An 18,791-nucleotide genomic window follows, 5' to 3' on the forward strand; every position below is an offset into this window, starting at 1 on the left:
GATCAAGCTGAGAAGTTTAAAATGTTGAATGGCAATAGGGAAACATTCAAGAGCATGAATAAGATGAAAGAAAATGAATCCAAATAACTCAAATTTAAGATTTCCAGGATATTTCTGTTCCTGAAATATATTACTGTCATAAAGCTTTCTCATGACCCAAGGCCAGCCAAACTTAAAGGCCTGGTTTGTACACATTACATTACAACATTAAGCTAAGAGAATTATATTTACTATAATTTGCTAAAAAAATATTTTCTTCTTTAAATAATCAAAATAATAGGAGGTTTTACAATCACCGCATACTAAACAGAATTGAAGGATTGATTCTATTTTTTGTTAAGACTTGGAAACTGTCTTAAAATAGCTATTTGGGAAATTGATGGCATATTAATTGGAGTAATAGAAGAAATAAAATATACAATCACTGTATAAAGTTCCAGAAACACTTTATTTAAAAATGGAGCTGTAAATGCATAACAAAATAACATAAGTAATAAATGTAACAAAAATAAATAAAGAGAATAATGTATTCATACAAAATAAAAATAACATCGTAAAAGGCCAAATGTTTACCATTGAACAAAACCGTGTAAACACAAACAATAATGTAAGTAGAATAGATTCTAACAATTTCCTAAACAACTTCTTACCTTCTACTACCATATGAATATAACCAGTACCCAAACATTACATAAAAGAGAGAACAATGGGTGATTATTTATTGAACATATTTTTCAAATGACTTGACCCTGTTTTAATGTTTGATTATTCCTTCAAAGCATTTATATCTTTCCATCCATGTTCTTGAAACCTTTTCGAGTCTTCCTTTATTAGACAGATGGGGAATTCAGCTTTACAAGAAGAATAGTTTACCTTATTTTTAAAGAAAAATATCAGATCCATTATACAACAGACGTTTTTCTATCTCTACAAAAAGTCTTTTTGCATCTGGTCCAACAGTATAGACTTTTAAAAATCCTGTCAAGTTTTGAAATGCACAGAATTAGTTTGTTTCTTAAAACAATGTAGCACAGGATTATTGCTGAAATATTAAAGACCATTTCATAAGCTGCAAAAGTTGAAGTTTTAACCTGTATAGATCAAGGGGAAAATACAAGTCTACTAATAATATTTAACCGAATTAAGACTGACCCAAATTATAGTGTTCTGGAAACACAAAGATAATTCCTTTCTTTTAAAACTTATCCAAATGTCAACTTACTGGAAAGAGAAAAAACAAGCTTATAGAAGATATTTTTCATAGGCTTCCTATTTAGTAGCATAGGCCCAAAGCCTTTGTCACTGTTATCTTCCAGAGTCCTTTTAAATACGTAAGACTGAGACAGGAATTACTATTGGGTCCTACAGGGAAACACATAGAAGCAATTTATTGCTTGGGAGTGAAACTATCAACTAATCTTATGACTACTGGTTCTTCAAGTCTCCTAATGAAGAAAATTTAAACCTCATGATTATTTCAAGGGAAATTTTTTTTCAACTGTCACATATAAACTTGGTAACACAGGACCAATATACATGTTCTTAGTTTTAAAAATATACTCCACCTAAACTATCTGTCTAGTTTAACCTTTCTAATTTATCATTTGACCAAAAATGAGAAACAGAATCTTATTTCCAGTGGAAAAAAAAAAAAAAAAAAAAGAAAAAAGTGCCAAATTGATCGTTAAGAAAAGTGGAGTACAACACTGTGGGGTTAAAACAAATACAGAATTATCAATCTCCTATTTACAAAAAAGACGTTTAGTCCTTACTGATATATAGATATGTCCACCTACCACTCCCAGCAAATCTTAGTGCAAACGTAATAGTTAATCTCCGTAAACCCCAAGACAATTTACGTAGCAACAAAGTTATAGAAATCACATATATGCTGGAAAATTTTAGGACACAAGAATGAATGTTTTGAAAGGTCTGTTTTACTGTGAAGAGTAATATGTCATTGTATCCAATGGTAATGAATACTAATATAAATCCTATTATTAAGAAGCAAATGTAACTGTTTAACGAATCTGTACAGATGAAAAGGAAATCCATTTCAGGGAGCAGCTTGGCACAGGAGACATGGGGTTTCAGAAATGTTGGGTATTTAGTTTGCTTGTAGGTCACAGCATGGCTTAAAAACAAAACAAAACAAAGATCTATGAAGGGAAAGGATGCAATTATATAATTCAATTAGAAAATCATAAAACCACAAAAGGCAAAACTGCCACAATCTGCTTTTGCCTCTATGTGCATCAAATGGTTATCTAAATGGTCTGAAAGGATTAATATGACACGACATTATAGGTAAAAAAAAAAAAAAAATTAATAAATAGAATCAAGAAGACAGGAATAACAAAATTGTAGTTGACCAAGCTGTCTTGTTTTGTATAAGTCAACACTATGCTGTTTCCAATATTCCTAGTCATTCCACAGGTATTATCCTTTAATAATCAAGAGAAAGTCATTCATGTACTGTAACGTCTTCCTCTTCCCCATCAGGGTTGAATCTATTGAAATGTATACTGAAATCAGCCTCAGATTCAGCATTCTCAAATTCAGCTGAGACTGAGACAGCAGCAGGATGAAGAGCCCTAGCTTCGGGTTGGCAAAGCGTCGGTGTCTGACCCGGGCTGCTGTGGTTATTCACAGGACTGGACTTCTGTTTTGGCGGAGATGGCAAGATAGCACTGGGAAACCCCATGTTGTTGAGAGCCTCCAAAGTTCCGTCTGGGTCAATCATGGCATTGATTGCTGAAGGAAAAAAAAAAGGAGTTTGGGGAGAAACATCTAATTCTAAACACAGTTACATTTGGATATGATTTGGATAATATTTCAACTATTGTTCTTCTGTGATTTTAAATTTGGCTAATCTTTCTGATACTGTATTTAAAACCCCACTCAATAATTCTGTGGCTGATCTATACTGCAGATTGCAGTCCCTTGGGTAGCTTTATGGGCATTTCAGAGCCTGTTAGAAGACTAGGTTTGAGACGTGGAATTCAAGATAGACCTTTTTGAAATTTGTTTTTATTATTGTGAGAGGATAGTGAAAATATTGGTTATGATTTAAATAAACACTCCTATCCCTATTTATCACTCAGTGGTTAGTTGCTAAGACATGGTTCAGAGTAGACTGAAGGTTTGCAAGGCTAGAACAACATCAGCATACTTTGCTGCCAGAGCAGTTTGTCATTTATCCTGGTGAGAGTGCCAGGACATCAGACATTTGCATATGCATGTGTATCACTGAGCCATATAGGTCCCCTCACAGCCTAGGTACCAATAACCCATGGCAACACCAGCAGGCCAAATAGACCCTCCACCTCCCTGGGAGGTGCCAGCTGAAGACCAGCTTTCAATCCAACAGATCCTTGGGCGGATGAGGGAAGTTATCAGGTAGTGATTTTCAAGTTGGCAGCGGGTAGTGAGTTGGGAGAAGGAAGCACCATAGCTTTAAGAGTACTTAGGAGGTCCTTTTAAAAGTACACCCCCATCCTACAAGTGAAGAATCATTGTGTTAGCAAGCCATTTTTACTCATGGGGGTATATCATAACCTTTAGGTGTGTTGGGACTGAAAAATGTTAAGAATCACTTAGCTAGGACCCACATATTATGCCTTTTATAAATCAATCAATAAGAACTGAGTACAATTAGCAGGAGGCAGAGTTTCTTTCTCTTCTCTACTTCCTCTTCTGGTCCCTATGACCAAAATGCAGTCATTTCTTGTAGTTCACTCAAGCAACCATTATTTGAATTAAAATATGTATTCATTTGAGGTTATATCACAAATATGATTTAAGAATTTTCAAATCAAACAAATATTGCTGTTAATATTAAAATAAGACATTAACAATGTGTTATGTGTTTTTACAAGTAGAGACAGCAGGCTGGATAACAGTATTTTCAGCTGTATACACAAACTTTAATGCATTATTTTATATATATAAAATATATATTATATAGAACCATAATATATAAAATACTGTGAATTAGTTTATAACATCTAGCCTATTGACAAACCTAAGCACTAAAACATGCCCCAAATTTAACTTAACTATCTTTTTAATTCTTATACTGGTTTTAAAATTTCCTTTTTATGTGTAATTTGGATATGTAGAACTCTATTTTTATCCATAGGCCATTAAATTGAATGAGACAATATCCTAATAAGAATATTTTAAGAAATACCATGTAGAATACATTTATCCTAAATTCTTAGCTCTTTATATTTAATTTAGAAAGAAATATACCTTGTAGTTGCTTTTCAACTCTTTTTAGCTCCTGTAAGATAGAAGAAATCTCCTGCAGGGAAAGCAATGATAAAAATTTGCTTACTTTAAAATGTTTTTAACAAGCAATGAACCTCACTCTGATTTTATCTGTGACAGCTGATATTACCTACATGTACTACTTTACTAGTAACATGATAGGAAATAATTATGATATCCAGTAAACAAGATTCAAAGCTTAAAATCTTTAATGTTGAAATAAATAATTTTTAAAACGAGACAATGACAGTAGAAGATGAAACGTTCAAGATGATTTACTACCGTATGAGAAAAGAATTTTAAAAACTTGTTTTGATCATCTCTGCAACAACTCTGTAAGAGTGCTTAAGAATTTTCTTTGGAAAAACATAAACTGCAGTCTCAGCATTAGGATGCCTCTGAACAAAGAAAATTTGTTAAAATTCTTGAGGAGGAGACAAGTATTACATGAAGCAGGTAAATGGAAACAACTCATGCCAACTTATTTGAGTTTGGCTCTTATTTCAAAATTACAGATCTATAATGTATACTTATGTTCAAGAACAAGCATGTATAAGAGTGAGAAACATGAAAGGTTCCTTCTTCATATCCTTGTAACTTGGAAGATATTGATATTTTAAGCACCTGTGAGAAACTTGAAGACATAAAATTCTCCAAATTTGTGCATTTACATCTTCTCTTATAAACATAAATTAAAAAACAGTTAAAAATTAAACATGTTGGCCCTGCCCCAGTAAAGATGGTGGAACGAGAAGCTTCAGGGCTCCAACCACCCACAGAAGCTTTGAACAACCAGCAAGAACTGGCAGAAACACCTTTCTCAAAGCTCTAGAAAACCATCAAAGGACAGAGGGAGTACCAAATCAAGAAAATCCTATTTAAAAGCAGTAGGATCTCCTGGTGCCCTGGCTGGCTCCTCCCCCAACCCTCAGTGCGGACCTCAGTGTGGAGATGGTCCACGCTCGCAGTGCAGATCCCTGGTCCTGGTTCCAGAGGGAGCAGGGCAACCCTCATGCACATACTGGCCCAATCTGTCTGGTGGTGGCCTGAGGGACTTGCTGCCCCAGAACCTGCCCTGCATATAGAAGACAGCTCATGGAACTCTCCTATAGAACGCTGTGGAAGAGCAGTCAAGTCACACTGCCTAGCACAAAGGATTGTTGGTGTAGGACATATGGTGCAGTGCCTGGGACTACAGGAAGAGAAAATATTCAGACTGTAAATGGGGGATTTCCTAGGGCCAAATATGCATGCCCAAGACAAGATACATGTGCAGAAAGGCTTATCATTGCATGGATAAGCACTGAAGGGGAGCACTGGCACAGATCAACCTAAAAAGACTGGGAAAGGTATTTTCTTTCTTTCTCTTTTTCTTTTTTTTTTTTTTGGTTAGCTCCTGGCATTTAAGGAAAGCTCTGCCATAACAATAACTGGATACAAGCTTAAGAAAAAGATGCCTTGGAGTCTAAATTCCATTGATAACTCATTAAAATATCAAAATGTCCAGGTTTCAACAAACGATTACAAACCATTCAAAGAAAAAGGAAGCAATGGCCTAGGCACAAGAGAAAATCTAAAGAATTAGAAATCATCAGTGAGGAGGATCAGACCCAGGACATACCAGACAAGGACTTAAAAAAAAAAAAAAAGTTCTTCAATAAGGTCAAAGAGCTAAAGGAAAATATAGACAAAGAGCTAAAGGAAATCAGAAAAACAACAGACGAACACAAAGAAAATATTGACTGGGAGACAGAAATTGTGAAAAGGAACCAAACAGAAGTAAAGACAATAGAAACAGAAATTAAAAATTCCCTAGAGGTGTTCAACAACAGATTGGAGCTGGCAGAAGAATGAATCACTGAACTTGAAGATAAGACAACTGAAATCAACCAGTCTGAGGAGCAGAAAAAGGAAAAAATAAAGAAAAGTGAACAGAACCTGAAGAATCTGTGGGACACCATCAAGCATACCAATATATGCATTGTGGGAGTCCCAGAAGAAAAAAGAGAAAAAGGGACAGAGAGATTATTCAAAGAAGTAATGGCTGAAAACTCCCCAAATTTAACAAAAGACACGAATCGAATATACAGATCCAAGATGCTCAACAAACTCCAAACAGGATAAACTCAATAGACCCATTTTGTACCAAGTTACAATCAAAGGGCTGCAGCCAGGTAAAGAGAGATTTCTGAAAGTTGCAAGAGAAGAAGCAACATGTCACATTCAAAGGAGCCTCAAAAAGACAGAGTGCCAATTTCTCATCAGAAACCATGTGGGAAAGACACACTTTTGCTGAAAGCAAAACAATTCTGACCAAGATTTTGGTATTTAGCAAAACTGTTTTTTTTCAAATGGGGAGGGATTAAGACATTCCCATATAAACAAAGCTGAGGAACTCTATCAGCACTGGACCGGACTTAAAAAAATTTAAAAAAGAAAATGCTACAGGGAGCTCTGCAGATTGAAAGGAAAGCACACTAGACAACTGACTGAAGCCACCTGAAGAAAAAAAGATCTCCAGTAAAGATAATGACACAGGTAAATATATCAGTATAACTGTATTTTTAATTTGTACCTCTACTTTTTACTTCCTACAGGATCTAAAATGCAAACGTATAAAATATAATCATAAACCAACGGTCTATAGTGTATAAATATGTAATTTGTGACAGGAACTACATAAAGGTCGACGGACAGAAGGGGAATAGGTACATACTTTATGCTACTGAAGTTAAGTTGGTACCAAAAGAAATGAGATTTTATGGATTTAGGATGTTAAATTTAAGCCTCAAGGTAACCAACCACAAATAATATATCAGAGAATATGCAAACTCATAGAGACAGTAAGTAGTGTACAACTTAGTAGGGGTGGAAGGAAAGGGCAATGGGAGTTAATGCAAAATGAGGGCAGGGTTTCTGTTTTGGGTGAAGGGGAAGTTCTTTAGTAATGGAAGGTGGTGAGGGCACTGCAACATTGTGAATGTGATTAATCCTACTGAACAGTATGCTTGAGAGAGGCTGGGATGGGAAGAATTATGTTATGTATATGTTCCCACAATTTTAAAAAAGAAAGATAAACTAAAGAGAAAATGACAATTAAATGCATTATATGATACTGGATGGAATCTAAGATTGGAGGAGAAAAGGCTCAAAAGGATACTATTGGGACATAAGGAAAAATTGGAATACAGAATGTAAGCTTTATGTCAATGTTAAACTTCTTGAACTTCATAACAGCTCTTAAGGTGATTACATAAGTGAATATCCTGTTCATAGGAAATGTACATGGAAGTACAACCTGCTCTCAGATATTCAGAAAACAGATCAATGGAAAGAAAGAAAAACAGAAAGAAAGAAAAAGAAACAACAAAGGTGGCGAAATGTTAGTATTGGTGGATCTGAGAGGGTGGGGGTATACTGGAATTTTCTGTATGGAGTTAGTATTATTTCTGCATCTGGATAAATTTGAAATTATTTCAAAATAAAAAGTTAAAAAAATTACCATACCATGCTTGAAGTTTTCACAATAGGGACTTCACTTTCAGCTCTTAACTTGCTTTCTATTTCATCCCAATTCCGATCTTTATCTTTAAATAAAATTCTATAAATCAAGAAATAGAAGCATTTTACTTTTCATAAGTTAAACATCTATCACATTTTTGTTAAAGATAATATAAAAAAAAAAACAAAACTTTTAGAATCTAAACAAGGAAAAAATAATCCAATCTAACCATTGCATGAATTGAGAATTAAATACTGGGCCGATGTTACCAATAAACTCATGTATGTGAGAGATCTGTACTGAAAAAGTAAATAAATATTAATATATGTATAAAATCTTTACTATTTATCTCATTCATTATTTAAAACCAAATATAAAACAAATGCAGATGATAATATAATCCAAAATTTTATATAATATTTTTAATTAACAATATAACTACCACTTAAGAAGAAAACACAATTTTGGTCAGATAAAATACATACATTATAAATGTAAGATTAATTTAAGATGAAAATAGGCTGAATTAGGTATGTACAACTCTGTTGGTTAAGGCCTCTTTATACAGAAAAGGTGTATCGTTGATTGAGCAAAATATGAACATTATTTTAAAGGTTGAAAACTGGGAAACTCACTATGCTTTTTTTTTTAAAAAAAAGCACCTTAATTCATGTTAGTAAATTTCTAAATAGTAACCTATTAAGGGTTAATATGTATCCTTTTGATAAAAACAATTGCCAATAAAGACAATTATCCTTATGTTAGAAACTACATTCAAATATCTTAACTTGTAACATGAAGATGTACCATAAACTTTTGATTTGTCTTTCAAATGTGGCACACTTCCCTCCCCAATATTTTAAAAACTACAGGAATACGTCAGAGATATTTTGGGTTCAGTTCCAGACTACTGCAATAAAGCCAGTATCACAATAAAGCAAATCACAAAAATTATTGGTTTCCCAGTGCATGTAAGTATGTTTCCTCTATACTATAGTCTGTTAAGTGTGCAATATCATTATGTCTAAAAAAAACCAATGTACAAACCTTAACTAAAAAAATACTTTATTGCTTAAAATTGGTAAGCATCATCTGAGCCTTCAGCAAGTCCTAATCTTTTTGATGGTGGAGGGTCTTGCCTCAGTGTTGACGGCTGCTGACTGATCAGGATGATGGTTGCTAAAGGTTGGGGTGGCTGTGGCCATTTCTTAAAATAAAACAATGAAGTTCACAGTATTGATTGACTCTTCCTTTCACGAAAGACTTCTCTGTAGGGTGTGATGCTGTTTGATAACATTTTTACCCACAGAACTTTCAAAATTGGAATTAATTCTCTCAAACCCTGCTGCTGCTTTATCAACTAAATGTAATATTCTAAATCCTTTGTTGTCATTTCAACATTCACAGCATCTTCACCCGGAATAGATTTCATCTCAAGAAACCACTTTATTTGCTCATCCATAAGAAGCAACCCCTCATCCATTAAAGTTTTATTATAAGATTGCAACAATTTATTGTCATCTTTGGGATTCACTTCTAATTCTATTGCTATTTCCAAATCTGCAATTGTTCCCTCCACTGTAGTCTTGAACCCCTCAAAGTCATCCAAACTTCTTCCAAACTCCTGTTAGTGTTGACATTTTGACCTTATCCCATGAATCACAAATGTTCTTAATAGTATCTAGAATGGTGAACCTGTTCCAGAAAGTTTTCAATCTACTCGGCCTAGATCTATCAGAGGAATCACTATCTTTGGCAGATACAGCTTTATGAAATTATTTCCTAAATAATAAGATTTGAAAGTTGAAATGACTCCTTGATTCATGGGCTGCAGATTGGATGTTGTGTTAGCAGGCATGAAAACAACATTAATCTTGTACATAGCCATCAGAGCTCCTGAGTGACACAGGAAATGCACAGGTGCACTGTCAATGAGCACTAATATTTTTAAAGGAATCTGTTTTTCTGAGCAGTAGGTCTCAACAGTGGGCTTAAAATATTCAATAAACCATGTTTTAACAGATGTGCTCTGTCATCCAGGCTTTGTTTTTCCATTTATAGACTCAGGTAGAGTAGATCTAGCATAGTTCTTAAAGGACCTAGGATTTTCAGAATGGTAAATGAGCATTAGCTTCAACTTAAAGTCACCAGCTCCATTAGCTCCTAAGAGAAGTGTCATTTTGTCCTTTGAAGCTTTGAAACTAGGCACTGAGTTCTCACTAACCACGAAAGTCCTAGATGGCAACTTGTTCCAATATAAGGCTATTTCATCTACACTGAAAATATGTTGTTTAGTGCAGCCACCTTCATAAATCATCTTAGCTAGATCTTCTGGATAAGCTGCTGCAGCTTCTACATCAGCACCTACTGCTTCACCTTGCAATTTTAAGTTATGGAGATGGCTTTTTTCCTTAAACTTCATGAACCAACCTCTGCTAGCTTCAAAGTTTTCTTCCACAGCTTCCTCACCTCTCTCAGCCTTCACAGAACTGAAGAATTAGGGCCTTGCTCTGGATTAGGCATTGCTTTAAGGTAATGTTGTGGCTGGTTTTATCTACCTAAATCACTAAAACTTTCTCCATATCAGCAATAAGTCTGTTTTGCTTTCTTATCATTCATGTGTACACTGGAGTGCACTTTTAATTTCCTTCAAAAACTTTTCCTTTGCATTCACAACTCAGCTAACTGTTTAGCACAAGAGGTCTAGCTGTCAGCCTATCTTGGCTTTTGATGTGCCTTCCTCATTAAACTTAACCATTTCTAGCTTTCGATTTAAAGTGAAAGATGTGGGATGCTTCCTTTCACTTGAACACTTAAGAGGCCATTGCAGAGTTATTAATTGGCCTAATTTCAATATTGTTGCATTTCAGGGAATAGGGAGGCCCGAGGAGAGGGAGAGAGATAAGGGAACAGCTGGTCAGTGGAGCAGTGAGAAGGCATGCAATATTTACTGATTAAGTTTACCATCTAATATGGCACAGTTTGTGGTGCCTCAAAACAATTACAATAGTAACATCAAAGATCATAGATCACAGATCACCATAACAGATATAATAATGAAAAAGTTTGAAATATCGTGAGAATTACCAAAATGTGACACAGAGACATGAAGTGAACCCATACTGTTGGAAAAATGGCACCAACAGACTTGCTTGACAGAGGGTTGACAAAGGGTTGACACAAACCTTCAATTTGCAAAAAACGTAGTAGCTGCAAAGTACAATAAAGCAAAGCATAATAAAATGAGGTATGTCGGTAATCAACTTTTGAGCTTCTTTTTAATTTTTTTCATGGAGTCTGGAAATCTAGTTGAATTGCCTTATATAAACATCAAAATTGCAGAATATTAAGAAAGTAAATTATTACTAATGGGAGCTGATTAATATTTAAGTGGTAAACCAAATTAACATTCTTATTTCTATTTCTTCAAAGGTTAATATGCCAGGTTCGCCTTGTTGAAAAACATGAAATTCATCAACATCAAATAAAGTCTGGAATATCTGCAATTACATATAGCCATACTTAAATAAGGCACAAGCAGGTCTAGAATCTGACACAAGAATATTCTTTTGGTCTACTATTAAATTTTCTAAACTTCTGAAAAGATCAAACACCTTTCCATACTGAAGACTATGATATTAAGGCATAAATAAGTTATTATGTGCTTTGTAAGAGTCCTTATAGCATTAGGATTGGTGGGAGTTAACAAAATAATGACTATTTCATGGACTACCTTAGAACCATAACAGACTCCTACAATAGAGAAAGTCTCTGTTTAGCCACATGGTATTGAAAATTCTGTGATTTTGCCAAAGGATGGTTACTAGGTATTGTGCTTTTGCTTCTGAATTGTTAAATCATGCACATTTCACTTTTGGTGAAAATGGATTAGAATGGTCACCTAAGGTCCTGACTTACCTATAAATGCCCCCAAAATTCAAAGCCACTGATGAGATAAAAAGCTTAAAGTCAATTTATAAATAATATGGTACAGATTTAAGAAGTCAAACATAATTTTGACTTTATGAAATGAAATGCTACGGAAGCAGAAAACTAGAACAAAGAAGGCAATATGCTTTTGGGAAGTTGGCAGCTAGATCAGGGTATTATATGGTGCAAGTGACATATTCTTTGACTTGATATAGATCTTATATTCAATTTATTAAGCAGTTTCACAATGGCAAAAGTAAATGACCATTCTTGTTAGGGAGAATGAATATAGAGACAAATTTATTGGTAATAAAGTTAAACCTACTCAAGTGAGACAGCATTTTAGAAACAAAGTGGCTTTGAAGATAATTATAACCCAGTGGTTCTCAAAGTTTAGTACACACCAGAATTACCCAGAGGGCTTGTTAAAACACAGTGCTGGGACCCATCCCCAGAGTTTTTGATCTGAGTTTGGGATCAATAATTTGTATATCTATCAGGTCCCATGGATAGATAAAACCATTTATGTAGTCCAACGTTTTCATCTAACAAAAGAGAAAACAGGCTTGGATTCATTAAGTGATTTGTTAAAAGTGAAAGAAATGCTTCCAACAAGCAAACATGAAGTATGCAATAAACATTGACTAAATAAATAAAACTATGATGATTAGAACAAAGGTTTCCAGATTTGCAAACTAGAGTTTTATTTCACTGTCTGCTTTCTTCCCACTAGTACCAACCTAAATGGAGTATATCCCTTTCAGACTCAGAGTTAAAATTACACATAACACAAATGTTATACATATATGTATTTTCATTAACTCTTTTAAGTAATGAAGTGATTTAGTTTTAAAAAGTTTAAAATATGATTTACCTGGGACAATTCATCTACTATATTGAGAATATGGTCTAATGGAAAGAGTCAAAAGTTTGGGTCAGGAAACCTGGAAACAAGCTGAAACCTGGTTCAAGGCATTTTACCTTCATGACCATTGCGGTGCAATAGAAAACGGAGAAAACAACTTCATTTTTTATCTTCTAAGGATTCTAGAACTTTCATGAGGATCAAATTATATGATCTATCAGAAAGCGTTTAGTAATTTAAAAAGGACTATTTGTTTTTAGTTTTTAGACTCATATTATACATAGTCACGTATGTGTTGTCCTTTTTAATTAACCAAAACTATAATGCAGTGTGTATCTGTGATTCTTCAGTACTTATTTAACCCTTACTCTGAAGGAATATTAAAATGAACAAGGCATAAAATTTAAATGAAAATCATCTAGCCAAAAAAATTCTAGTGTTCATAATGTTTTACTTTAGACCTAGTCACGATGATTAGAATGTAAGTATTCTTGTTCAAAGGTCACTGCAAATATTTCAGAAGAAAGCATAGCTTCAAAGAGTTCTTCAGATTACATTATAGTAGATTTAAAATAGTCAAAAAGCTAAACTTCAGCAAGAACAGACATTAAATTCCAAAGCCAAATTCATTCAATAATTTAATTATTATGCTAAAAATCTCTTTTGATAAATCATTTGGTTTTAGGGAAAAAAATGTCTTGGGCTCATTTTCTAAGTCCATCTATATACTCTCTAGCACCGTCCCCTCAATACATGCAAATTGTGGGTTCCTAACTGACAATCTTACCATTGGAAGGCCATGTTACAAACACAGCTTGAAGGGGTTACTTTCACTTGAAATACGAGAATGCTGCGAAACAGGAGGTCTTTATTTATATAAAGAGTTTTTAACTGGGCCCATAGAATGTATTCAAACAATTTAAATATGCACGTCTTTAGACAGCCAGAGTGGGCATTTGAGTTTATAATTCCTGGCAAACAGTTTAATGACCAGTTACACTCAGATTATTCTGATACTTTCCATGCAGAAGGCTCAGGGTTTCTATCCCTCAGATTTGCTTATCAAAAATCATACCTACCTTGAATATTATGCCCTCCACCTTAGGTGAAAGTGATTCTTCCTTTGTGTTCACCTCTAATTGGACACTAATCTATCATATCCTATGTCATACAATATTTAATGTATATGTGCCCTACCTTACCAACTAGATTGTAAATGCCATAATGGTAGACATGATGTTATGTTCTCCTTATTATCTTCCATAAAGCCTGGCATGGTGCCTGGGCACACATTAAATCTTAATGCTCAAACTAAAGGCAACTCAAATATATCAAATATTCTTAATAAGGCATTTTTACATATGTAATTTTTTTTAGCTATCCAAATTGTCAAATTTCTGAGAGAGTAAAATCAAATAACCAATCAATCAATGTGTTCTTTCGTCTCAATTTTAATTAAATGTCAAAGCTACTAAAAATATTTTTCTTTGGAGGATATTAGGAATGTGTTCAATGCAGGATGTTTGAGAAAGATGCTCTGAGGTAAGGAATAATCAACAGGAAGAGAATGGTAACAAGACAGGTACTCTATGAAAATCTGTTGAATGGATGACTGTATGAATGGACGTGGATCCTGTTAACTGCAGGGAGGATGAAATAACATGTATAAGTAAGGAGAACCCAGGGTCTATAAGTAAGGAGACCCAGGATTTTCCAGTGGCAAACCAAATGACCATATGATGAGACTTACATTAAGACATTTTTATGGATAACAATGATGTATAAAGAAGACCCATATTTGATATATTACTTTTCCATTGCTTTCAACATAAAGTACAAAATCCTTAATAAACTCTGCCTATCTGATACAGCCTTATCTCTCCAGTGTTACCTTTCACTATTCCGTAGTCCCTTCAATTCACCTAGTTTTCAACTATCTTAACTCCTTTCCACAACCTACAGGACTTAAATCGCATGGTAATTTCTCTGAGAACCCTTCTCTGAATCTTCCCCAAGTGCTCTTGCTATGGATCAAACAGTATCACATCTTTTTTTTTTTTTAATGTATAAAAACCACTCATATTTTTATTGTCTTACACTTCTACGCACTATGTACGTGCTTTTAATTTTTTTATCTTCATTTTATTGAGATATATTCACATATCATGCAGTCATACAAAACAAATCGTACATTTGATTGTTCACAGTACCATTACATAGTTGTACATTCATCACCTAAATCAATCCCTGACACCTTCATTAGCACACAAACAAAAATAATAAGAATAATAATTAAAGTGAAAAAGAGCAATTGAAGTAAAAAAGAACACTGGGTACCTTTGTATGTTTGTTTGCTTGTTTCCTTCCCCTATTTTTCTACTCATCCATCCATAAACTAGACAAAGTGGAGTGTGGTCCTTATGGTTTTCCCAATCCCATTGTCACCCCTCATAAGCTACATTTTTATACAATTGTCTTCGAGATTCATGGGTTCTGGGTTGTAGTTTGATAGTTTCAGGTATCCACCACCAGCTACCCCAATTCTTTAGAACCTAAAGAGGGTTGTCTAAATTGTGCGTAAGAGTGCCCACCAGAGTGACCTCTCGGCTCCTTTAGGAATCTCTCTGCCACTGAAGCTTATTTCATTTCCTTTCACATCCCCCTTTTGGTCAAGAAGATGTTCTCCGTCCCACGATGCCGGGTCTACATTCCTCCCCGGGAGTCATATTCCACGTTGCCAGGGAGATTCACTCCCCTGGGTGTCTGATCCCATGTAGGGGGGAGGGCAGTGATTTCACCTTTCAAGTTGGCTTAGCTAGAGAGAGAGGGCCACATCTGAGCAACAAAGAGGCATTCGGGAGGAGGCTCTTAGGCACAATTATAGGGAGGCCTAGCCTCTCCTTTGCAGCAACTGTCTTCCCAAGGGTAAAACCTATGGTAGAGGGCTCAACCCATCAAACCACCAGTTCCCTATGTCTGTGGTCATGTTAGCAACCATTGAGGTGGGGTAGGCCAATACCCCTGCATTCTCCACAGGGTCCTCAAGGGGGCACTACATATTTTTTTCCTTGCTTTTTCCTATTTTTTTTTTTTAACCTTTTTTTCCTTTTTAAATCAACTGTATGGAAAAAAAAAATTAAAAAAAAAAAAAAAAGAAAAACATACAATAAAAGAACATTTCAAAGAGACCGTAACAAGGGAATAAGAAAAAGAACTAACCTAAGATAACTGCTTTACTTCCAACCTGTTCCTACTTTACCCCAAGAAAGTTACATAATACAGCAACATTTCTGTGAACTTGCTCCTACTATATCCATCAGAAATTAACAGATCATAGTCATTCCTGGGCATCCCCAGAACGTTAAATAGCATATCTGTTCTTCTTGGATTACTGTTCCCCCTTCCTTAATTGCTCTCTATTGCTAGTTCCCCTACATTCGACATTATAAACCATTCGTTTTACATTTTTCAAAGTTCACATTAGTGGTACCATATAATATTTCTCTTTCCGTGCCTGGCTTATTTCGCTCAGCATTATGTCTTCAAGGTTCATTCATGTTGTCACATGCTTCACGAGGTCGTTCCTTCTTACTGCCGTGTAGTATTCCATCGTGTGTATATACCACATTTTATTTATCCACTCATCTGTTGAAGGACATTTGGGTTGTTTCCATCTCTTGGCAATTGTGAATAATGCTGCTATGAACATTGGCGTACAGATATCTGTTCGTGCCACTACTTTCCGATCTTCCAGGTATATACCGAGAAGTGCAATCGCTGGATCGAATGGTAACTCTATTTCTAGTTTTCTAAGGAACTGCCAGACTGACTTCCAGAGTGGCCGAACCATTATACAGTCCCACCAACAATGAATAAGAGTTCCAATTTCTCCACATCCCCTCCAGCATTTGTAGTTTCCTGTTTGTTTAATGGCAGCCACTCTAATAGGTGTTAGATGGTATCTCATTGTGGTCTTAATTTGCATCTCTCTAATAGCTAGTGAAGCTGAACATTTTTTCATGTGTTTCTTGGCCATTTGTATTTCCTCTTCAGAGAACTGTCTTTTCACATCCTTTGCCCATTTTATAATTGGGCTGTCTGTACTATTGTCATTGAGTTGTAGGATTTCTTTATATATGCAAGATATCAGTCTTTTGTCAGATACATGGTTTCCAAAAATTTTTTCCCATTGAGTTGGCTGCCTCCTTACCTTTTTGAGAAATTCCTTTGAGGTGCAGAAACTTCTAAGCTTGAGGAGTTCCCATTTATCTATTTTTTCTTTTGTTGCTTGTGCTTTGGGTGTAAAGTCTAGGAAGTGGCCGCCTAATACAAGGTCTTGAAGATGTTTCCCTACATTATCTTCTAGGAGTTTTATGGTACTTTCCTTATATTGAGATCTTTCGTCCATTTTGAGTTAATTTTTGTGTAGGGGGTGAGGTAGGGGTCCTCTTTCATTCTTTTGGATGTGGATATCCAACTCTCCCAGCCCGATTTGTTGAATAGACCATTATGACTCAGTTCAGTGACTTTGGAGGCCTTATCAAAGATCAGTCGGCCATAGATCTGAGGGTCTATCTCTGAATTCTCAATTCGATTCCATTGATCTATATGTCTATCTTTGTGCCAGTACCATGCTGTTTTGACAACTGTGGCTTTATAATAAGCTTCAAAGTCAGGGAGTGTAAGTCCTCCCACTTCGTTTTTCTTTTTTAGAGTGTCTTTAGCAATTCGAGGCATCTTCCCTTTCCAAATAAATTTGATAACTAGCTTTTCCAAGTCTGCAAAGTAGGTTGTTGGAATTTTGATTGGGATTGCATTGAATCTGTAGATGAGTTTGGGTAGAATTGACATCTTAATGACATTTAGCCTTCCTATCCATGAACATGGAATATTTTTCCATCTTTTAAGGTCCCCTTCTATTTCTTTTAGTAGAGTTATGTAGTTTTCTTTGTATAGGTCTTTTACATCTTTGGTTAAGTTTATTCCTAGGTACTTGATTTTTTTAGTTGCTATTGAAAACGGTATCTTTTTCTTGAGTGTCTCTTCAGTTTGTTCGTTTCTAGCATATACAAACATTACTGACTTATGTGCATTAATCTTGTATCCCGCTACTTTGCTAAATTTGTTTTTTAGCTCTAGTAGCTGTATTGTCGATTTCTCAGGGTTTTCCAGATACAAGATCATATCATCTGCAAACAATGACAGTTTTACTTCTTCTTTTCCAATTTGGATGCCTTTTATTTCTTTCTCTTGCCAGATTGCCCTGGCTAGCACTTCCAGCACAATGTCGAATAACAGTGGTGACAGCGGGCATCCTTGTCTTGTTCCTGATCTTAGAGGGAAAGCTTTCAGTCTCTCACCATTGAGTACTATGCTGGCTGTGGGTTTTTCATATATGCTCTTCATCATATTGAGGAAGTTTCCTTCAATTCCTACCTTTTGAAGTGTTTTTATCAAAAACGGATGTTGGATTTTGTCAAATGCTTTTTCAGCATCTATTGAGATGATCATTTGATTTTTCCCTTTCGAGTTTTTAATGTGTTGTAATACATTGATTGTTTTTCTTATGTTGAACCATCCTTGCATGCCTGGAATGAACCCCACTTGGTCATGGTGTATGATTTTTTTAATGTGTCTTTGGATTCGATTTGCAAGTATTTTGTTGAGGATTTTTGCATCTATATTCATTAGGGAGATTGGCCGGTAGTTTTCCTTTTTTGTAGCATCTTTGCCTGGTTTTGGTATTAGATTGATGTTAGCTTCATAAAATGAGTTAGGTAGTGTTCCATTTTCTTCAATGTTTTGAAAGAGTTTGAGTAAGATTGGTGTCAGTTCTTTCTGGAAAATTTGGTAGAATTCCCCTGTGAAGCCATCTGGCCCTGGGCATTTATTTGTGGGAAGATTTTTGATGACTGGATCTCTTTGCTTGTGCTGGGTTGACTGAGGTCTTTTGTTTCTTCTCTGGTCAGTCTAGGTTATTCATACGTTTCCAGGAAATTGTGCATTTCCTCTACATTATCCAGTTTGTTGCCGTACGGTTGTTCATAGTATCCTCTTATAATTTTTTTAATTTCTTCAGGATCTGCAGTTATGTCACCTTTTTCATTCATTATTTTGTTTATATGGGTCTTCTCTCTCTTTGATTTTGTCAGTCTAGCTAGGGGCTTGTCAATCTTGTTGATCTTCTCAAAGAACCAACTTTTGGTGATAGTTAACCTCTCT

General features: G+C 35.1%; 1 protein-coding gene across 13 annotated transcripts in view; it reads right to left on the reverse strand.

The window, feature by feature from the left end:
• Positions 1 to 441: 441 nt before the first annotated feature.
• Positions 442 to 18,791, reverse strand: part of CEP170 (centrosomal protein 170) — a 183,741-nt gene continuing 165,391 nt past the window's right edge. For all 13 annotated transcript variants that reach the window (XM_037822184.1, XM_037822177.1, XM_037822171.1 and 10 more), the window contains 3 exons: positions 7,780 to 7,873; positions 4,255 to 4,306; positions 442 to 2,754 (listed from right to left, as the gene is read on the reverse strand). In XM_037822184.1, the coding sequence (XP_037678112.1) occupies positions 2,465 to 2,754; positions 4,255 to 4,306; positions 7,780 to 7,873 (436 nt within the window). In that variant the 3' untranslated portion in view covers positions 442 to 2,464. The remainder of the gene's footprint in view (positions 2,755 to 4,254; positions 4,307 to 7,779; positions 7,874 to 18,791) is intronic.

Source organism: Choloepus didactylus, chromosome 2 (assembly GCF_015220235.1).
Source record: "Choloepus didactylus isolate mChoDid1 chromosome 2, mChoDid1.pri, whole genome shotgun sequence".
NCBI classification, from domain to species: Eukaryota; Metazoa; Chordata; class Mammalia; order Pilosa; family Megalonychidae; genus Choloepus; species Choloepus didactylus.